The 23438-nt window shown below is 34.6% G+C and overlaps 1 protein-coding gene across 4 annotated transcripts in view; it reads left to right on the forward strand.

The window, feature by feature from the left end:
• The window catches only part of Birc6 (baculoviral IAP repeat containing 6), a 165297-nt gene that overhangs the window by 67299 nt on the left and 74560 nt on the right, over nucleotides 1-23438 (forward strand). For 2 of the 4 annotated variants that reach the window (XM_051181863.1, XM_051181864.1), the window contains exons 23-39: nucleotides 1576-1763; nucleotides 2514-2837; nucleotides 3228-3327; nucleotides 5117-5331; nucleotides 5483-5691; nucleotides 6126-6472; nucleotides 7311-7530; nucleotides 8018-8151; nucleotides 8972-9109; nucleotides 11095-11222; nucleotides 12485-12616; nucleotides 13894-14109; nucleotides 14790-14973; nucleotides 15315-15470; nucleotides 17409-17542; nucleotides 19571-19724; nucleotides 22013-22129. In XM_051181863.1, the coding sequence (XP_051037820.1) occupies nucleotides 1576-1763; nucleotides 2514-2837; nucleotides 3228-3327; nucleotides 5117-5331; nucleotides 5483-5691; nucleotides 6126-6472; nucleotides 7311-7530; nucleotides 8018-8151; nucleotides 8972-9109; nucleotides 11095-11222; nucleotides 12485-12616; nucleotides 13894-14109; nucleotides 14790-14973; nucleotides 15315-15470; nucleotides 17409-17542; nucleotides 19571-19724; nucleotides 22013-22129 (3096 nt within the window). The remainder of the gene's footprint in view (nucleotides 1-1575; nucleotides 1764-2513; nucleotides 2838-3227; nucleotides 3328-5116; nucleotides 5332-5482; nucleotides 5692-6125; nucleotides 6473-7310; nucleotides 7531-8017; nucleotides 8152-8971; nucleotides 9110-11094; nucleotides 11223-12484; nucleotides 12617-13893; nucleotides 14110-14789; nucleotides 14974-15314; nucleotides 15471-17408; nucleotides 17543-19570; nucleotides 19725-22012; nucleotides 22130-23438) is intronic. The other 2 variants (XM_051181865.1, XM_051181866.1) reach the window with 1 other exon arrangement.

Consider the following 23438-nt stretch of genomic DNA (forward strand, 5'->3'; position numbering starts at 1 on the left):
GGTAGATCTCTGAGTTGGAGGCCAGCTGGGTCTTCAGAGGGAGTTTCAGGACTGCCCAAGCTACATAAAACAACTCTACAACTCTGCTTTGGAAAAAAACAAAACAAAACAAAACAAACAAACAAACAAAAAAAAACCAAAGAATGAAAAAGACTGTCATTTTATAATGTATACAAAACATACTGTTATTACAATAGTTAACCTTCCCCAGTGGATCTTTTAAGAAAGGGCCTGTAATACTACAATTATTAAAACAGTAGTACTGTATTAGACTGGCCTTTTATGCTGATGTGCTAGAATAAGTTATGAAATTAAGCTTTAACATCAGATTTTCAAAACGATTTTTGTAAATATTGAATGGACAATGGTCATTTATACTGTATTACAGAAGTACATTGAAAAAGTCAAATTTTGCTTTTACTGGTGAGAATGTTTGAGTGTAAGCCCTTTGGGCTAGATTTGACTGTGTGCAAAATGTGCTTTTCTCCATGTTACAGGGAGCTGGAGATAGAAAATAAGGTTTCTTATATCTTCTCTTCAGTCCTTATCTCTGTCTTGTCTGTAGATTAAAATAAAAAGATTAAGGCTGGGAGATTGCTCAACATTTAAGATTAGCTGCTGTTCTTCTAAAGGTTTGAGATTCAGTCCAGTATACACACAAGGTGTCTTACAACTGTCTGTAAATCCAATTCTGGGGATTCTTGACCTGTTTAACACCGACACACACATGGTTCTCAGAAATACATGCAGACACCACACTTAGTTGCACATAAAAGAGAATATGTTTTGTTTAAAAGAGTAATTAAGTATCTTTCTTCTGTTGAATTCATATTCTTAAAATTTAACATGATTCTTTTTTTCTTTCTGTTTTGATTTTTGAGACAGGTTTTCTCTGTGTAATAGTCCTGTAACTCAGTCAGGCTGGCCTTGAACTCTCAGAGATCCTCCTCCCTCTGCCTCTCGAATGCTGGTATTAAAGGCATGTGTCACCCATGTCTGGCAAAACTTAACATGATTTTTGTGAGGAGCATTTTCAGTTTTAGGTTTTGAGATAACATCTCACTCTGTTGCCCTGCTCCAAATGATGGGATTAATGAATAAGTATCATATCCCACTAAGTGGGAATCTTTTTTGAGGACTCAGACAGGGTTGTCAGTATATAAGAAAACTAACAATACTGTTAAATTTTGTTATGTGCATTTTATATAAGATTATTTGGGTTTTTAATCATGTGCAAATTTGTTCTATAACCTGAAATTCTTGTGAACTTGTAAAAAGTAAATGACTCAGATTTTGATTTGGGATTTGTTCTAGGACCCTCTTAGAACTTGAGTATGGGTATTAACTAGTAACACTACATTGTAATGTTCATATGTTCATGGTCATACTGGTGATTAAACTTGGTCTTTGCGCCTTTTAGGCAAGTGCCCTGACACTGAGTGAAATCCAACTTTTTTTTAAAAAAGTACACATTTAATCTAATTTTAATGTTAAATTGTGTACTTTGACCATTTACCTCTGGGAGTCTTTTCTTCATCCTGGTGTCTCTGTTTGTTTTCCCTTGTCTTATGCCAGTGAGTTCCTTCGGGGTTACTCCTGCAGTAGGTGGACTATCATCCGGGACAGTTGGGGAAGCCTCGACAGCTCTGAGTTCAGCAGCCCAGGTAGCTTTGCAGTCTCTCTCTCATGCAATGGCTTCAGCCGAGCAACAGCTACAGGTGCTGCAAGAGAAACAGCAGCAGCTTTTGAAGCTTCAGCAACAGGTTGGAGACTATTTGGCTCTTTGTTCATGCTGTCTCTAAACTTCAAAAGCTGAAAAGTACTGTAAAAATGACCATTATTTTCATAAAGGAAGTAGTTTGTCCAATCTGATCTAATCCTTTCCAACAAAAAAATTGAGGTAAAGTCTTTGTGATACGTTTAAATGTATTAAAATTATATGAGTGTACTTTTAATTTAATACATGATTGAGAGAAATTGATACTTTTTGTTCAGTCAGTCTTGAAGTTAATTCTATGTTTAAACACTGAGAAAGATAGTAAAGTTACTATTTTCATGGAATATAGAATGAAGAATATTATAAAACCAATTGCATTCATTTGATCCTAAGTATTAGCAATAATGATAACATGGTTTATACATTTAATTGGTGACTAAATGCAACCTTTGCAATTTCCTGTTGAGAAATCAGATTAGTCAACATTGACTCCATTTTGGTTCATTTTTTTTTTTTTTTAAGCAGAACTTGGTTTTATTGTTTGCAATTATTTATTCTGCTTGCTTTCCATATTTTGATCAATTCCTAGTTCTCTAATACATAGAAATTTTTAGACACATTTCAAGAAGTGTCCTAGTGTGGCATTGTTTCTTTGTATTGTTGAGTCTAGTTTTATCTTTATATAACTAGAATCTAGTTCATCTTGTCTAACTTTATTATTTGTATTCATAGAGTATTCCTTCCAACTTAGGCAGTCAGGATTTTTCTATAGGTGTTGCCTTTGTTTCTTTTATAGAAAGCTAAGCTGGAAGCCAAGTTGCACCAGACAACAGCTGCAGCAGCTGCAGCAGCATCAGCAGCATCAGCAGGAGGTCCTGTTCACAACTCTGTGCCTTCCAACCCAGTGGCTGCTCCTGGATTTTTCATCCATCCATCTGATGTTATTCCACCTACTCCAAAAACAACACCACTTTTTATGACTCCACCACTCACTCCACCCAATGAAGCAGTTTCTGTTGTGATTAATGCTGAACTTGCACAGCTTTTTCCAGGGTCAGTCATTGATCCTCCAGCAGTGAATCTTGCTGCACATAACAAAAATTCCAACAAGTCTAGAATGGTAAATACTTGTTTTTGTTTTTTGTTGTTTTTCAAACAACAGCCCCAGAACTAGCTCTGTAGACCAGGCTGGCCTCAAACTCACAGAGATCCACCTGCCCCTGCAGCCTGGGTGCTGGGATCAAAGGTGTGTGCCACCACCGCCCAATGGTAAATCATATTTTAAGTTGACGTTAACTTAGACAAATTCTTCTTATATTTTCAAATAAATCCTAACTTTGGAAGCCAAATGTTTAAAGCATTAACTAAGTACATCATGTTCCTTTTTATAAAATAATTAAAAATGTGTTAGGAAATGAAAGTTGTTAATGTTATGGTTAGAAGGTTTGTTTTTTTTTTTTTTTAAAGAGCAAGAGTAGTATCAGTATAGTTACATTGTTTTCTTTTCTAGAATCCACTTGGTTCTGGTCTGGCCCTTGCAATTTCTCATGCCTCACATTTTCTTCAGCCTCCACCTCACCAGTCCATTATTATAGAGCGAATGCATTCAGGTAATGTTTGCATTTCTAAAATTATTTTTCTTTCCTAGTCTGTTGGGTCTTTTATGACTTATTTAAAATAAATCACATTTGCTATTAAGTAAGAAAAAAAATCTACCAAGAATAAGAACCACACAAGGTACAAGATGTATATAGTTTTGCTAATTCCCTTGAAAAAGTCAAATTATTCTATCTAAATCTTGTCTATTGAAATATAAATGTTCCAAATCGTCTGCTTGAACTGTAGTTGCTCAGTTACCATTATTCTAGAATTAAGCTCTTAAGACAGAATCCTAAAAGTACCATTATATCTACATTTATGTCATGCAGTATTTCAGAAACCTGTAATTGGTGTGGGAGCATATATATTTACAAATAAATTTTAGCTACCTTTTAACTTCTTTTTCTACTAACCTTTTTTTCCCATATACTAAAGCAACAGCAAAAGTTTTAAAATATCCTCAGGGGGAAAATGGACACACTATGTCTGTGCTTTTCATCATATTAACAATTGAATCTTATTTGCTTTAGAAGAGAGAATGTAAAGCTTATAAAAATTCTCTTGATATTTTCTGTCCATTTAATTATTAATTGATAGCATTGGTGCTGATAATATGTAGGGGGAAAATGTGTTGCTCTTTATATAAACAGTTGTTTATACTGTAGTTTGCTTAAAAGCAAACTACATGGGCACAATTTAATTGGTATGAGACCCGTGAGGAAGTGAACCACACTTCTATTTATTGTTTAGGAAATTATTGGAGATTGCCTTGTTTTATTCTAACATAGTTCTGTCAAAAACAGCACTATTCCTACAAGTTTTAGTTGTTTTTTTCTCTGTAGAATGTAGATGGTAAAGATTGCTAAACTGGCCCTCATACCAAGTTAATGAAAAAGAATAATTGTGTTGTTAATGATTTGCATTTTGTTTCAGTCATGGGCTTTGTTTTTGTTGTGTGTAAGACCAGAAATTCAAATCTGTTTTTAACCTTTTTGATATAGTGCTTACCAGCAGCCATTCAAATTGTATCTTCTGGATACCTGGCTGATTAACTCATCTGTCCATCCATCTGTTTTCATTTTCTTTTTCATTCTTTCTTCCTTTTTTTTTTTTTTTTTTTTTTTTTTTTTTTTTTTTGGGAGACAGGTTCTTTGTGTAGTTTTGGAGCCTGTCCTTGAACTCCCTTTGTAGACCAGGCAGGCCTCAAACTTACTTGCCTCTGCCTGTGTTTCATATTTTTTTTAATGGTATTGTTACTGTGTATTCACAGCCATGTTTTACTACATTATTAAACTAAGTATATTAAACTCTTGCTCCAAAAGTTACAAGACTGTCACAACGTTACAGAATAGTTCTTGTTATGTCTAATCTATGTAGTTGTGAAATTAGGACAAAAAAGTTCATGTCTAATAAAGGACAGATTGGTATTTCATTGTTGTACCATTCATTGCATTTACTGATTTAATTGTTAAACTATAATGTTTGAAATAATATGATTTTTTTTTTTTTTTACCCTATAGCTTACTGCCTTCATATTAACAGTTTTAAAATTTTTAACCTCAGCCGTTCAAAACTCTAGCAGGTTTTTGAGTGAGGGATTGAATTTTGAGCCTTGACATACTAAGGAATTAGAGAATTTATGAATTCATGAATAAGTGTTGAAAAAGCTATTTTTATTCATACTTACAGTTTAATAGCTTGGTTGCTTTTAATAAGAATTATTTAATCTGATTTTAAGTATATAATTTGGTTATTTGATCCCTTTTTTTGGTGGGTCACTTGCTTTTTTTCCCATTATAGGAGCCAGAAGATTTGTGACCCTGGATTTTGGAAGACCTATACTATTGACAGATGTACTGATACCCACTTGTGGAGACTTGGCCTCGTTATCAATTGACATATGGACATTAGGAGAAGAAGTGGATGGAAGGCGTTTGGTAGTGGCAACTGATATAAGCACTCATTCACTAATTCTTCATGACTTAATACCACCACCTGTGTGCAGATTCATGAAGGTAAAGAACTTCAAGTAAATGTGTGTGTGTGTTCTATGTTTCTTAGTAATGCATTGACATACTGGTTAAAGAAGTACATCTGTATGCTTTAAAATACATAGCTCAGATCTTTTATTGTAATGTATGTTTGTGCTTATTAACTCCATTTTAGATAACTGTCATTGGACGTTATGGAAGCACAAATGCTAGAGCCAAGATCCCTTTAGGCTTTTACTATGGGCATACTTATATCTTGCCTTGGGAAAGTGAACTGAAGTTGATGCATGATCCTCTAAGAGGCGAAGGAGAATCTGCCAACCAGCCAGAAATTGACCAGCATTTAGCAATGATGGTTGCTTTACAAGAAGATATACAGTGCAGGTTAGTGGAAAACAGCTCATATATTGTTGAATTATTTCTGCCAAGGAATATTTTCTATATCTATATAGAAAAGAGAAAAAGGAGGACAAATGTGTACATTACTTTAGGATTGAAAACATGAGAATATTAGCTAATTGCTACCATTTATTAATATTTGTGAACAGTAGTTTTGATATTTTGTTTTCTTTAAGGTAGGGTTTCTATTTGTAATTCTGGGGGGCCTAGAAGTGACTGTGTGGACCAACCTGTCCTTCGTCCACAGATTGTTGCCTACCTGTGCCTCAGGGGTAAGGGGATTAAAGGTGGTCTCCACAGTACCTGGCCTAACAGTAGTTCTTCATAGTAGTTGTGCTTTAATGTATTTTAAGAGATGTGCTTTCTAGTTTGTAGATACAGAAGACTGAAGGAATGATGTAATTTATTTTTACTCATAGATATAACTTAGCCTGTCATCGTCTGGAAGCTCTTTTGCAGAGTATTGATCTTCCTCCTCTCAACAGTGCGAACAATGCACAGTACTTTTTGCGAAAACCAGACAAAGCAGTTGAGGAAGATACTAGAGTTTTTTCTGCTTATCAAGATTGTATTCAGCTACAGCTTCAACTGAATCTGGCTCATAATGCAGTGCAGAGGCTCAAAGTTGCTATAGGTGCAAGTCGGAAGACATTGAGTGAAACGGCTGTTCCAGAAGACTTGATTCAGTCATCGTCCACAGAGCAGTTACGCACCATTGTCAGATACTTGCTGGACACATTGCTCAGCCTCCTTCACTCTTCCAATGGTTTGTATTTGGCTCAGTGACTTATGTAGAGACTGGGAATAATTCAGTATGTCTCTGTTGTATGTTTTAGCATGGAATGGAATTTTTTTTTTTTTTTGAGTGGTGCCGGGGAGTGAAGCAATAGTTTATACATGCTAGGCAAGTTCTCTTAACTGGCTTATGTTTTATGCCTCTACTTTCTAGACAGTTTTAGTTTGAGATCCTGTTTAATATGTTTATGAAATTTCTTTAGCTTTACTCATGTATTTTCTCCTTAAAGATTTTTGGTGTTGTTGCCATGTAATGGAGTAAATCTAGGGCTTGCCACATAGTAAATGGGTGCTTTTCTACTGACTTTATTATTATCCCCTTTATTCCAGTGTTTCTTCAGTGAATTTTTATTAATTTGTTTGGTTTGCTGTATTCTATAGATCATTGTGTTAGTGGCAAAGTATTAGCATTGCATAAAAATAGATTAGCGAAAGTATACTGACTTAATATAGTAGTGGTGTTTTTTAGCCATGAACTATTTTTGAGTCTCTCATTCATGTTTATGTTCTCTACCTTAAAATACCTGACCCATTTGTCGTCTCTCTTTTTTTTTTTAACGTAGTCCTATATTCACCTGGAAGGCAATTTGATAAACTTAACCATAGAAACAAGAAACACAGTTAATGCATATATTATCTCTTACTACTAAATATTTTACAACTGAATTGTATATAAAAGTGGTAAATAGTCACAAAATAAACAGATTAATTGTCTGCTGGTTGCTGGGGAAAAGTGTGTATGTAGGTGTAATGGTGTTGAATGAACACCATACACTTAGATAAGTTGTTTTATTTGTTTCTTGTAACAGGGCATTCTGTTCCTGCAGTTTTGCAGAGTTCCTTTCACGCCCAGGCCTGTGAAGAACTCTTTAAACACTTGTGCATCAGTGGCACCCCAAAGATACGGTTGCATACTGGCCTTCTCCTTGTTCAGCTGTGTGGTGGTGAGAGATGGTGGGGCCAGTTTCTTTCTAATGTTCTTCAGGAATTGTATAATTCAGAGCAGCTTCTCATCTTTCCACAAGATAGGTAGGTTGGAGATATTGGTGGTGTTTAAATGATTTTTACTTCTATATTGTCAAAGTGTGAAATTTTGTTTACATGGGTAGTAAATATGAAGAAAATATAAAATAGTTCTCATGGTTTTAAATGCTAAATGAAGGATATGAATTGGAATGCCTATTGCATAATATAGGCTCCAGTTTGTTCACCCTCATTTTGGATCAATCTATGGGATTTTATAGGTCTGAGTACATATTTTCCATAAGATCATGCTATGTGTATTAAATGTGATTTTTGAGTCTCACAGAGTTTGCTCTTTGAAAAGTGTCTGCTTTCTTAGGGGTAGCATTAGGAAATATAACCAGTAATCAGAAAAAGAAACTCATCATTTCTCCTGATAGAAATCTTTCTAACTTTAAAATACTTTTTATAATAACTCCACGTGCATCTAATTTTTAAAAGTAGGACAATTAAATTGATTCCCACTGGTCATTTTCTTTATATCTGTTTTTAGGGTCTTTATGTTACTTTCCTGCATTGGTCAGCGATCACTTAGTAACAGTGGAGTATTGGAAAGCTTACTTAATCTCTTGGATAATTTATTGTCACCTCTTCAGCCAGAGATAACCATGCACAGAAGGACAGAAGGTATTGTGTAAAGTGACTGTCTTTAGTACTTGTGGTTACTACAAGTCCTGTTTGTATAAAATATTTCTGATATATTACTTTCATTATCTTTGCAGTACATTTTATTCTTATTTTTGTGGTGTAGGCTTTTTAGAATGAATAGCTTTCTTGTATTTGATTGCTTATAGTTCTTTTTTGGGATGGGTGAAACAGGATTTATCTGTGTAACAGCCCTGGTTGTTCTGCAACTCCCTCTGTAGACCAGGCTGACTGGGATTAAAATTTGCTGGGATTAAAAATGTGCACTACCACAGCCCAGGCCATATAGTTCTTTCCAAGTCATCATTAAATTTGTAAATTTGGATGGTTTGTTTGTTAGTTTATTCATTTATTTTGTGTATGTGTTTTTTGGTTTTTCTTTTGTTTGTTTTCCTCTTTTGGAATAGGGTCTTACTTTGTTGCCCTGTCTAGTCTGAAACTTTTATATGTAGATCAGGCTGGCTTTGAACTCAGAAGTCCTTTGTCCTCTGCCTCTTGAGAGCTAGCTGAGATTAAGGTTGTGCATCATCACACCTAGCTTTATTTATATATACACGTGTGTGTCTGTCTGTCTCTCTGTGTATCTGTTATGTATGTAGGATTTCCTATGGGTCCTTATTTTGTATCCTGTCCTTTTTTAGAGTCTTTTTCTATTCAGTTGTGATCATAAATGTCTATTTTAAGGTATATTGTATTTCTTTGATGTTGGTTATGATGCCGTGTGTTCTTATTGGTAAGAAGTTTTCTCCATTCTCCTTAGGACTCACACTGACCTGAATCTCCCCCTGACCTTCCTCTCTAGGAGTCCTAGATATTCCCATGATCAGTTGGGTTGTCATGCTGGTGTCCAGGTTACTGGATTATGTGGCCACTGTTGAAGATGAAGCAGCAGCTGCAAAGAAACCTTTGAATGGTAAAGACAGGGAGAGGTTTCTGACAGGTATCAGAAGTTTATAATAATGTGTTGGTGGGGATTTTCAGTGACTCCGCATTTGTTCCTGATCTGGCTATTGGCCTGGAGATACCAGATGTATGTAATTTGAGTTATTTTTCTGTAGGAATCTGCTGAAAGACAGAATTTCTATTTCATTGGCAAACTCCTTTGTCTGGATATGAATTTTAATTGCACAGCACCTCCATGTATTTCATTCCTACCCATACTTTATTAGTATATAATAGCATAAGTAAAAATGAGTTTATGGAAAAGAAGTTTGTGGAGGAATTTTAATTTTTTTGTTTATATATATATATGAAGTAGTGTCTCCCCCACTCCTGATACTGGGTTTCTCTGTATAATAGCTACTGGGTTTCTCTGTGTAACAGCTCTGACTGTCTTGGAGCTTGTTTTTTATCAGCCTAGCCTGGAACTCTCATAGATCCACCTGCTTCTGCATTCTAAGTGCTATGATTATAGGTGTGCCTGGCTATATTGTATTTTAATTACAATTCTCCCTTCCATTTTCACCCCTTAAAAATTTTATTTTGATATAGTATGCTGTTTTTTTGAACCACTGTTCATTTCAGTTTGGTTCTTTTAATTAGCTATAATTGTCATTTATACTTAGATTTTGAAATTCTTAAGGTGGTTATTATTCATTTTTTTAGTAGGCTTGGAGCACAAAACAGTTTACAAATTAAGAGAAATCAAATATCCAAGATCAAGTAAATTCTTGCATTTATTAATAATGATTTTAATAAAAAGATTTGAGGCTGCTGAACTTTGTAATTACAACAAATAGAACTCATAAAAGTTCTGTACATTGTAATGTATTAACAGAGAAAGTGAAGCAATTCTTAGATGCAAGGAGATTATGTTTGTGTAAAAAATGTGTGTATGAATCCATTTAACTCAGTTACTGTATAAAGGGTAAACAATAGCATTAAGTTAAATGTCATACAATTTAAAGTTGGACACAGTAAGTTGTAAAGTCCTAATTTTCATTTTTATTGTTCAGTATTAGAAGGAGTAGTAGGACATTGAAGATTTGATTAATGAATAGCAAAAACAGGAAGACATTTTATTTGTTTGTTTGTTTGTTTTTGAAAGAGGGTTTCTCTGTGGCTTTGGAGGATGTCCTGGAACTAGCCCTTGTAGACCAGCCTGGTCTCAAACTCACAGAGATCCGCCTCCCAAGTGCTGGGACTAAAGGCGTGCGCCACCACTGCCTGGCAGGAAGACATTTTAAAATTATGAATAAATGAATCAGAAGAGGGGGGTCTGCATGATGGAATATACCTTTATTTCCAGTTGTTGGGGGACAGAGGCACTGGGGTCTCTTAAGTTCAAGGCCAGGCAGATCTATATACATAATGAGTCCCTGTCTCAAAAAAAACAACAAAAAGATTGGTGGAAAAGAAAGTTTTTTTTTGTTTTTGTTTGTTTGTTTTTGTTTTTTAAAAAGGCAGATTGAAGGAAAGAGCAATGCAGAATAGTGTGTACCTGTTCCAAAGCACAGCGTTAATGTAGTTATGCAGCCTGCCTTTTGAACTATTGAACCCATCTTGGCAGTCATTAATCTGATTAGCTATTTCTAGTGCTTACACAACACTTTTTATTACTATCATTATTGCTCATTTAGAACACATCAAAGCTATGTTTTTCAAAATCAATCTTTGTTTTATTCAAGACAGAATTTCTCTGTTTACCTCTGAGTGTCCTGGAACTCTTTTTGTAGATCAGGATGCTCTCAAATTCACATAGATCTTTCTGCCTCTGCGTCCTGAGTGCTGTCAAAATGAATCTTAGGTGTTGTGACAGAAAGTGTCTGGGATGTTCAAGAAGAGATTGAATACAGATCTTTTTTTATCATTTGTTTAACATTGTCTTGGTTGATGTATTGTTATGTATGTTTTTGTCTTCTGAGTATAGAAGTTACTGTAAAGTCATATTTAACAGAATTATTAATAAAAGCTTTTTTTTCCCAGGTAACCAGTGGAGTTTTATCAACAATAATCTACACACTCAGAGCTTAAATAGATCATCCAAGGGAGGCAGTAGCCTCGATAGATTATATTCCAGAAAAATAAGAAAGCAGCTTGTTCACCATAAGCAGGTAATAGTTAGTAACTTTGTTGTAGTTTTGGGACTGTCATTTGGGGTTAAAGACCTCAGGCAAGGTCAGAACATGCTGCCCAGGTTGTTGCTTTGCTACTTTGGCGACTTTATTTGTAAAATGGCAAAAATACGTACTTTACTTAGTTTTGATATTCTTCAATCTTTCTGGTTCTCTGTTATTACTCTTCAAAGGATTTGTTTGCTTGTTTATAGGATTTCTTGACCTTTTTCTTCTTTACTCTGGATGTTTTTCCAGGCTACCATTCACTCTGTTTTTTTTTTTTTTTTTTTTGTACAAACCCAATAACACTTTTTTTTTTTTTTTTTTTTTTTTGTATATTCCTAATGGTTTCCAGTTGACCTTTGGATGAAGTTATTTGACAGCTGCTCCGCTGACTTTTAGATTTTAATTTCTCGAACATTAGTGTTGAATTTCAGTTTGTGGGACAACCTGCACTTTTTTCCCCATCCAGATTTCTATGTGTCCTTTTTTTATTTTATTTTCTAAGTACGTATTTATAGTCTTTTGCTTGGATAAATGAACATATTTTTCTGATGTTACTACACCATCTATGGTTACTGAGTTGGCATAGCATACCCATGCACTGGCGTCCCCATAGTGAACAAATTACTAATTTGTTCTGTGTTTTCATAGGTATGTTTTTTTTTCCCCCTTATGTGCAGTATATTGTGTGTAATGATTCAATAAAATATTGGCAGGCAGGTTTGCATTGTGTTTCCTTTATATCTAGTCTCTTTTCCTCAGAGTCATATTCTATGTCAATTATATCAGTACTTTGCTTTGTGGATTTTGCTTATTTTTGCTTTTTATGTGTCTGAGTATTTTGCTTGAATGTGCGTGTCTGGTTAGTGAGGAGGCCAGAAGAGAGTGTATTGCTAACTACAATTGCATTCTGTATTTTGAAACACATTTAACCATTTTACTGTAGTTTTTTAGAGACAGCACAAACACACATATTCTCATTCCTTTCTCCTTTTGTGGTCCCTTGTACATATACATTTTGTTTTCATAGGTGGTTATGTATGAGAATATAGTTCTGTTGCATGACACGCCATATATGAATCTGTGAGGTTTAAAACAAAACAAAACAAAAAAACCAAACAAGCTACATTTTCTCCAAAATCCACTTGTAAACATTTTTTTTACAATGTCACTTTTATCTGCAAGAAGTATAACGTACAACATTTTGTTCTTAATATTGATATTTTTAAGATTAAGTTGTTGATTTGTATTTTAAGCAACTTAACCTACTAAAGGCAAAACAGAAGGCTTTGGTGGAGCAGATGGAAAAAGAAAAAATACAGAGTAACAAAGGTTCATCGTATAAATTGCTAGTCGAGCAAGCAAAACTAAAACAGGCGACATCCAAGGTAAAAGAGCTTCACATCAAAGTGTAATCACTTCTGTAATAATGATTGCTGTTATATATTGTTATATTATTATAAAGATTACACGTTCTTGTCAGTACTCAATGTTAGAATACTCAGCTTTATTGTAGAAAATGTAATGTAGATTTGACTACCCAGTACAGACTTTCAGAGTGGATTGAGAGTAAGTTAGAGTATTAGATAGAGTAATTAATGTGCAGTCTTATTGGTTCTTCATTTGATATGGATGGTTCTATTTTTTTTTTTTTCTCTTTAAAGACTGACTGTCTATGAATCTATTTATGTTTACCTCTGAGCCATCTCTATCCCTATTCTATTTTCTTTACTTTTTTGGGGGTGGGTGGGGTGGGGAGGTTTTCTCTATGGCTTTGGAAAGGTTCTGTCTATTTTCATGGGATAGTAAGAAGGTCTATAAATACCACCTCCTTATCCTTTTAAGGACCAGTAATATGGAAAATACTTGTTGACATTTGTTTTTCCTTAAGTTATATTATTAGAAGATTTAGATTTGTAATTAAAACTCATTTGTATCAAGTGGTACATACGTTTCAAAAACTGTATTTTCCACTTCAGAATATATATATATATATATATATATATATATATTCTCAATATTTACTAGGTTGAAGCAGATGGATCACAAGTTTAAGTCTAGCTTGGACTAGAAGCAATACTATTGTCTCAAAATAGAGAGAACAAATACCCATTAAAATTGTTTTCATCAATACATATTTACATAGTAACTAACACTGGTTTTCAACTTTTAACCTTTTCAAGATTTTGAAATAATTTGAATCAGTATTTCGAGGTGACTATTTCTATTCATTTTGTATAAATTATTCATTGTATGTTTATAAATATTTGTTTTCAATACTGGATTTAATCTATTTAATGGTTTTTATGCAATTTTGTTGCATATAATTTATGATAAATAGGAGATGATTTGTGCCAGTCAATATAGATAGCTTTAATAATCTTAACTTTTAGCCAGGTGTGATGGTTCAGGCCTATTGTCCCAACATCTGGGAGGTAAATGCAGAAAGATTAGAGGTTCAAGGTTATTTAGGGTTTTGGGTGGATCACGAGACAGTAGTTTAGACCAGACACCCTCCACGATTTTTTCTTGGAAGCTTATCATGTATATCAAAGTTTTGTGAATTAGAAATGTTCTGTTGGATATTTCCTTCTCACACAGGTTTTTATTGAGAGGTTTCCATTCAATGAACATTGCTCTAAATCATATAAATTTCTGTATGCAGCACTTCAAGGATTTGATTCGTTTGCGCCGGACAGCAGAATGGTCTCGTTCTAATTTAGACACTGAAGTTACAACAACAAAAGAAAGCCCTGAGATAGAACCTCTGCCATTTACTCTGGCCCATGAGCGTTGTATCTCAGTAGTGCAAAAGCTTGTTCTGTTTCTCCTTTCCATGGATTTCACATGCCATGCAGACCTCTTATTATTTGTTTGTAAGGTAAGTATTCTGTGAAACACTTTTTGGTTGATAGTAAGAAAAAGACTAGCTTCCTTCCTTCCTTCCTTCCTTCCTTCCTTCCTTCCTTCCTTCCTTCCTTCCAACTCCCTTCCTGTTTATTTTCCTTATCTTATTGATCCTTGAGAACTTCTTAAGATATACTTTTCACACAATTCCTGAGAAAATCAGATGTAGTTTTTTATTTGGTTAAAAAATTTGAGAACTTAGCTGGACAGTGGTGTTGCATGTCTTTCATTCTAGCACTTGGGAGGCAGAGTGAGACAGATCTCTGAGCTCTAGGCCAGCCTGACTATAGAGCTAATTCTAGGACAATGAAAGCTTCCCACAGAAACGTTGGAACAAACAAAAAAAAAAAAAAAAATCAAGACTTGAGGATTTGAAATGTAGATAATTTACCCATCTCTAATTTTCTGCTATTTTATATGGGGAATAAACAAATTATATTACTAATTGAATGCCATGATTCTTTTCCTGCAATGCATTCATTTATTGTTTGTCAGTATTCATCCAGATTTAAAACCAGTTATATTTTGTATTTTCATTTTAAATAACTTGATAAAATCCTCTACTTTGAAAACTGCCATGTCATTGTTTCTATTGTTATTACTATTTTCTTTTAATTTAACCTGTATTTAAGCATATGATTCTATGTGTTTCAGGTTCTTGCACGAATTGCAAATGCAACAAGGCCAACCATTCATCTGTGTGAGATTGTGAATGAACCACAGCTGGAAAGACTGCTATTGCTTCTGGTTGGAACTGACTTCAATAGAGGAGACATCTCTTGGGGTGGTGCTTGGGCTCAGTATTCCCTAACTTGTATGCTACAGGATATTTTAGCAGGTTTGTCAGGATTCATTTTTTCTTATTGTGGTTCAGAATTAGCTTATCATTGCTCAGGTAATATCTAAAGGAAATTGTAAGTGGTTTCCTGAATGTATAAATGTTGCAATGGTAACCATTTAAATTACTCTTGTATTAATGTTGACAGAGCAGGAGTTTTAATATGTTGCTAGAATTCATCAGCAGGGAAGCACCTATTTCATTATTACTACCAATGATATGCTACTTACTAGTTCCTTTGTGACCTTAAGAAAACATTCTTTTGGTCTCTTCATCTGTTACAAAAGGGTAATAAAACATATAAATTATTAAAGTGGTTAGGACTGTTTCCTCCAATACAGGAGAATTGATGGCTCCAGTTGCTGCAGAAGCAATGGAAGAAGGCACAGTGAGTGATGATGTGGGTGCCACAGCTGGTGACTCTGATGACTCCCTTCAGCAATCTTCTGTTCAGTTGCTGGAAACCATAGATGAACCTTTAACACATGATATAGCAGGTGAAATTTCAAAATTATGTTCAGAATAGCTCTTATGTCTTTTAAATGAAAATAGATTTCCATTTGAGGAATGTTAATGACATACAAAATTGAGGTTTTTTTTTTTTTTGGGGGGGGTGTTTCTGACAGGGTTTCTTTGTATGGCCATGGCTATTCTATAATTAACTCTATAGCCCAGGCTGGCCTTAAACACAGACCTACCTCTGCCTTCAGAGTACTGGGATTAAAGGAGTGTGCCACAGTGCTATTTTTTTTTATAATATTCTAAGCATTTTGTTTAGTATAATTTATGTATTACTTCCATTTTTATTACATTGTAAATACTTTTCATATAGTATATTAGTTTATTTTCTGTTGCTGTGGAGAAACAATACCCAAATTAAAGCAATTTAAGAAGTAAGTATGTGGGATGGAGAGTTGGCTCAGCAGTTAGGAATAGTTTTTTGGTTCCTATCACCCACACAGTGGCTTAGAACCACCAATTCCAGGGATCTGACACCCTTTTCTTACTTATGTAGATACCAGGCATGCATGTGGTGTGCATGCATGCATGCATGTAGATAAAACACTTAAATCCATAAAATGTCTAAAATAATGGAAGGATTTCTTTTGGCCTTCAATTTGAGGTTTTATTTCATCACTGGGAAATGATAGTGATGAGCTTGTTAAGCCATCACATCTGTAATATGGAAGCAAAGATGATGAATGCTCACTTTAACCTTTTTATACAGTTAATGGTGCCACCAGGAGTGAGTGAGCCTTCACATTGCAGTTAATACAATCAACAAAATCTCCCACAGTTAAGCCTAGAGGCTTGACTTCCAGCTGATTTTAGATCTCAAGTTGACAGTTGTGATTAACCATCACTTACATGTTGAAGAAAATGCAAAGTAGAAAACGTTATAAAAATACAAAGTGATGAAGACAAAGTTGAAAGCTCTTGTTCTTTAATATCTAAGTATTGGGATATTATATATATTTCTCCTGTTTTAAAATCTGTATTTGTTAATTTGTATTTATGATCCTTTGTGAACTGCATAATCCTTTTTGAAACTAAATTTTGTTTAGTATTGAGCACACACATTTGCACACTTTTGTTTAACATCCTGCTATCATTTTCAACTACTTGTTCTTTAGTCCTAGGTTCCCTCATATAATGCAGTCCATTTAGTTGGTTCCTTCTTCATTTTGAACGATTTCTTTGCATACAATTCATGGTTGCTGCTAAGAGTTGTGTTGTTTACCTACCAATAGAGTAGGACCTTTGCCATTAGTACACCCTGTTAACTGGTCTTGTATTTGCTTAATTAACTATATACCCCCACTTCTAACCCTTTCTTAATCTAGTAAGGATAAAGAAGTTATATATTGATCTTTTTGTAGAAGCTAGTAAAGGTTCATGATTGCTGGCATTCTATAAAGATATATTTAGTGAAAAGGAAGGATGGAAAAGTAATTACAAGGTATAGAAATTTAAAATTGGAAACATCTGAGATCAAGGTAATTTCTAATATATTGTACATAAGTAACTAGTCATACAACTTAATCTTTTTTTTTGCTTTAGCCGGTGTGCTCAGGGTTATTACCTGTAAAAATAGTTGTGATACCATAAAAAGGATTATGTAGTAAATGTATTAGAAAATACTAATCCATTTTAGATAAGGCAGTGATCATTTTGAATAGTAAAATTTATGCCACTTTAAGAAGAGCAATATAATAGGAAATCAGGTATTGCATTGATGTTTTTACAGTGTTGTAGAGAATACATTTGCATGCTGATTGATACTTAAATATAAATATTTAGAAACGTGAGTTGTGTGTGTGTGTGTGTGTGTGTGTATGCTCTATGCAAGTAAAATATTTAGTTCTACAACATAAGTAAGTATTTGGTTTAAATTTCATATACTCTACCAGTGAAATCTTTTTACTTATTTGAAGGTACACCTCCTCTCTCTTCTTTGGAAAAAGATAAGGAAATTGACCTTGAACTACTTCAAGATCTTATGGAAGTTGACATTGATCCTTTAGATATTGATTTAGAAAAGGATCCTCTTGCAGCAAAAGTTTTTAAGGTATTTTGTATTAGAATAATTTCTTCTTACGTGTTTTGTCTAGTAATTACATGAAATAGAAAAGCTATCTTAGATAGGTTTTCCAAACTAAAAACAAGTAAAGAAACTTCAGAGCTGATGGACTGACTGCATATGAACAGGACTTAACAGATCTGTATGCAGAATAGTACATTCAATAGATAGGCAGGATTGTGCTTGGAAATCAGGATGCTTGATCATTAAGATGAAGTGTATTTTATTAGGAGAAAATAACTTACACAGGAGAGGACTGATGGTCGTAGGCTCCCACTCCAAGCATGCAGACCCTGCCACCAGATGCTCTCTGTTACCCAAAAAAGGGACATCCCAGCCCCAGTTCAATCCTTTTAACTTGTACATCCCCACCTGTGACCACACCTGTTGGTTTGGCCAACACCACAGGTGGCAGGGGATGTGAATATCTCACAATTCCCCTTTTGAGTCTAAGAAGATTTAGGGTTGATATAAAACTATATATAATGTTAGCAAATATCAAGTATGCTCTAGGAGAAGGAAAGGTGAAACATGCACAATTTAAGACCTACCACCAGGGAAGCAATATAGAGTGATTGGTTTGAACTACAAGACAGTGCAGTTTTATTTTATTTTTAACAGCACACAGAATTTTCTATCAGATGAACACAGCATAGGATCCAAGTGAAGTTTAAACAAACAATACAACAAAACCTGATACAATTCCTTGTTTTTTTATCAGACCATAATACTGTAAAACTAAATAACAATAGTAAGACAAACTATAGAAACTGCAAAAATACATCGAGCTTAAACACATTTTTGAATAAACAGTGTACCATCCAGGAAATCATAGAGAAAATAAAAATTTCATAGAGACAAATGATAATGAAAATGTATTCTCTCCAGATCTCAGAGGTATAGCCATGGCAGTTCTAAGAAGAAAGTTTATAGCAGAAACTACTTAATACTATCTCAAAGCTTTTAATAGTTAATCCTAAACATAGATGGCAAAAATTAATGAAAGATATTAAAATAAAAATGTATAAGCACACCTTTAGTATTAGCACTTTGGAGGCAGAGGCAGATCTCTCTGACTTCCAACACCAGCCTGGTCTACGAAGTCCCAGGACAGCCAGATGAAAAATTTATGAAGTGATGAAACAGTTAATAAGCTGCCAAACACTTAGCTAATCTAACAGAAAGAGTAAAGAAGAAACCATGCACACTGTTCCCAAATGTAGCCCATTACTCAACATCTACAAAGTACATTAAGGGGCAGTAAATACTGTGATACTTAGCAGTGACAGTGGGACTGGAAAATTGATTTGGCAGTTGAGAGCGCTGGCTGCTCTTACGTAGGACCTGGGCTTGATTTCCAGTACTCACATGATGGTTCACAATCAGCTATAACCCTAGTTCTTGGGAACCCAACACCCCTTCTGGCCTAGTAGGCTCCAGGCACACATGTAGTACACAGACATATGCACCAGTACACATAATAAATATATTTTTATAATACATTTAAAAATACAATTAAATATAATAAATACATTTTTTAAAAATTAAAAAGTAAATGACAAGGGCATTTTGATTTCTGACACCCCATGCTTAGTACATCTTTTTTTCTTTTTAAACTGATAATATCTATGAACAACTATACTAATATGAATCTCTGGAAGCTAGCAGATGCTATTGATAGATTACCAGCATTCCTGGCAGCCACTTGGACTCTTAGCCAAGACAAGATTCTTGCTGTCATTATTTCTGTGTTATTCTCCCTCAATTGGAGATGCAGCTGTAATATTATTTTAGTAATGATGCTGGTTACCTTTCAGGTTCTGATCCCCTAAGTTATGTTTTTTTGTTTTGTCTGAAAAATGAATGGGATATTAGTGAAGCATATTTACGTTAATTAAGTTTCAACAACTTTGGGGCATTTAAAAGGAGGAGAATGTTTTTTTTGTAGGCTTACTTTGGTTCAAATACTACAAACTGTGTAATTCTGTAAAATATTAACTTTTCTGTTTTTAAAAGCCTATAAGCAGTACCTGGTATGACTATTGGGGAGCTGATTATGGTACCTATAATTATAACCCTTACATTGGAGGCCTGGGGATGCCTGTAGCAAAGCCACCATCAAATACAGAGAAGAATGGATCCCAAACTGTCAGTGTTTCAGTATCTCAGGGTAAGTGTGCATAGGAATATTTTAAGATTTATGCAACAAAATGTGAAAATTTCTCTTTTCTTTTGAGAATTTACAATTTGAGTACACAGTAGCTGATTGGCTGTCACTGGTGTGCCATCTTTACCATTCATAGATGTGTTTGTCAGCATGTTTTATTTTGTTTTCTTTACCTTTTGGTTTTTTAAGACAGGGTTTCTCTGTGAAGATTTGGCTGTCCTGGGACTTGTTCTATAGACCAGACTGGCCTCTAACTCACAGAGATCTGCCTGCTGGGTTCTGGGTTTAAAAGCATGTGACACCACTGCCAGCTCTGTCAGCATGTTTAAAGAGCTTTCATTTATTAATGGTCCACCCTGGTTTCTCTTTCAAAGTAAGACTAATCCTAAGCCATTTGATCATTGTTTGATTTGTGAAATGAGACTACATTATTTTACTTTCTTGTAATTTTCTTTGAGATTATATTATAATAACATTTTCCCCTTCCATTTCTTTTTGCAAACACTTCCAGATACCTCTCCTTGCTTGCTTTCAAATCAGTGCCTCTTTTTCTATTCAGTGTTATGTATATATGCATTCCTAAATACACAAATATAACGTGCTCAGTCTGTAGAATGTTATGTGTATGCATGTTTTCAGGTTGCTTGTATATCCATAGAAACTTCATGGTTATGGTGTCTGACACTACTAGGAGACAGTTTCACAGCAAGTCTCCTAATCTTTTATCTCTTAACAGTCTACTCTTCTACAGTGTTTCTTGAACCTTAGGCATAAGTGTGTTTTCTTGCTATAACCATTGTGATTGGGCTTCATAGCTCTGCATTTTGATTGATTGTGGTTTTCTGCAATGGTCTCCATCTGTTGGAAAGAGAAGGTCCCTTGATAGTGGTGAAGATTCCACTTATCTGTGGGCATAAGGACTGTTTAGATTGTTCTCAGGGATTATGCTAATTTAGAAAAGTGATGGTTGTAGATTGTTCTATAAAATCCATAATTTCTTTGGCACTTAGTTGACTAGGTTTCCAGTACCAGGCATGGTTTCTCTCTTTTAGAACAGGTCTTAAGCTCAGTTATGGAATTTGCTGGTTACCGCTAAGGTATACTTGCTACTACTATACTCTTAGGATTGTAGTGCCATTCTGGTTGCATGATATCTTCAGCAATAGGGTCTCGACCTTCCATATTTGTGGGCCAGCAAGGGCAGTAGGGACAGCCTGTATGTTTTGGGAGGATTTTGGTCAGCCTTGAGTGACAGCTCAAAAGAGGGCTTCTGATGTCTGGTATTGGGGTGTGTGTTATATGGTTTTTGCTCTTAAAAGGGTGTATTGTCAGCCCAGATCAAAAAGTATGTTTTAACAACATAGAATGTTTATCTATAGAAATGAATTTAATGTCTATTTTTTTTACATAATTTGTATGTGTATATTATGTACTTGTGTAAACATGTATTTATGTGCACATATGCATGCTCAGCACACCAGAGGCTATTACTATTTTCTTACATATGTTTTCATTAAATTCTAACATAATCCTTGATTTTCTATATTAATTTCTATATTAATTAGGTGCCTGTTATTTTTTAATATCATTTGTTTTTATTGTAAGCCATAGAAATAATATTTATACTTTTGATCATTTCCATGTATAGTTATTAAATTTTCTACTCCCAGAGTTACTTTTATTTAATTGGATATATAACTTGCCTTAGATATGACTAATATAATGCCTTTATGTGGCTTCTGGCTCTATAGTGTTCTATAGTGTTCTATAGAGGCAAATTAAGATGCCTCTAGTGCATCATTTACTGGTTTTGCTTGAATTTGGGAGTTAGTCCTTGTATAATTGGTAGTGTATTTTAAAAATTTGTCTGAAGAAACCAAGATTTGGATGGAAGTTATTACTGTATTAGTGACTATCAGTATGTGGATATGTGTCTATGTTTCTACACATTTATCTGTCAAGTGTTAGAAGCTATCATTTATATGTCTGATATATCTCTGTTGCGTTTGTTTTGGTTTTCTTTTTGTCAGAGGAGAAAACCATTCTTTAACGTATTTCCTTCTGTTGTCATTGTGCCATTTATTCCATCTGTCTTGTGCTGTTCATTTTTCCATCTTTAATCTATGTACTCAGATATTGCCCCTAGTTTAGTTCTGATACCACATGCTAGGATTTCTTTTTGTGAAGTAAAAGCCTCATCAGCCCTTTCTGGGATCAGCGTTGCCATATTTTTCTGTAGTAGGAAGTACCTTAGTAGTCACAGATCGGGTATCTCTTCTTTCCTTTTGTAGCTTTAGATGCTCGTCTAGAAGTTGGCCTTGAACAGCAGGCAGAACTTATGTTGAAAATGATGTCTACTTTGGAAGCAGATTCTATTTTACAAGCATTAACAAATACATCTCCTACCTGTAAGTCCGATTGTTCCTGAGTGTCATGTATTCTCCATCAAAATCAAGTTTAAAGTTCTATGTCTGTGGTAAATTTGAGAGAGCTTACAGTATATAGCATACAATACAGCCTCTGTAACAATGTAGTCACAAGTGGACATTTGGGGTGCATGCCAAATATAGCTCCATGTAAATTCAGTCCAAAAACATAAAGCATGTTCCAGTTTTTGTGCTTTTGTGAGGTTGAGGAAATTCTAGGGAATAAAACATGTCTTTTCTGAAATACTGGGCTAGATTAGTAAAATAGCAGCTAAAGTCTCCTAACTGAACCCCAGAATTGAGGGACATTTTAGTTATAGCTAAAGGAAAGCAATTTTTTTTTTTTTCTCTTAATGGTCTGAACAGAAACAGGTTGTCTGCCAGAGTTGACCATTACTAATGTGGATTTTACACTGCTAGATTTACTCCTACCAGGGAAGTGCATTTTGAGGAATACTCTGCTTATCAAAGACAAGCATTAAGGAGTAGCACTGAGGAGGAGGAGATAATAGTAAAATAATTTCCCCTTTAGATATACACACCACTTCACTTTCTCCTAGTTTGAATTAGTAAAGAACTATGGATAGTTGGAGTGTCGTGGATGCTCACATCATGGGTGAAGATAACTCAAATGTATTTTGGTTCTTGAATTTGGGATTTTAGATCTTCCTTATGTAAATAGGAAGTTTATAATCTGCTTTCATTTCTTTCTCACGGTAGATGAAGGAATGAAAGGAGAAAATCCTACTATTAGTACTTAAAAATACTGTGTCTTAGTTGGGTGGTGCTTGCACACACCTTTAACCCAGTACTCAGGAGGCAGAAGCAGGTGGATCTCTGTGAATTTGTGGCCAGCTTGGTCTACAAAGCTACACAGAGAAAACCTGTCTCAGAAAAAAAAAAAAAAAAAAAAAAAAATCAACTAAACAACCAAACCAAAACAAAAAACCAACAACAAAAACTGTGTATTATCTCCAATCTAATATGAGAACCTCTTTTTTTTTCCTCTTTGGCTTCAGTCCCTCATGATACAAGACAGTGTCTAGTCCCTCCAATATCCCATTTCGTTATTTAATATTGCTTATTTAAAATTTATTGGAAGCCTTATTGAAATAATACCTACTTCTGTTAACCTTCTGCCCTTGACTGTTGTCCTACACCTAGGTGTGTCTTTTTTAGTGTTATAATATTTTTAATGGATGATAAAAATTTCCACAATGTTCTTGTATTTCCTTCTCCCCATGTGATCTGAGTAGCAAACTTTCAAAACCTATTAAGTTAATTGTAAAGT

Source organism: Phodopus roborovskii, unplaced genomic scaffold, assembly GCF_943737965.1.
Source record: "Phodopus roborovskii unplaced genomic scaffold, PHOROB, whole genome shotgun sequence".
Taxonomy (NCBI): domain Eukaryota; kingdom Metazoa; phylum Chordata; class Mammalia; order Rodentia; family Cricetidae; genus Phodopus; species Phodopus roborovskii.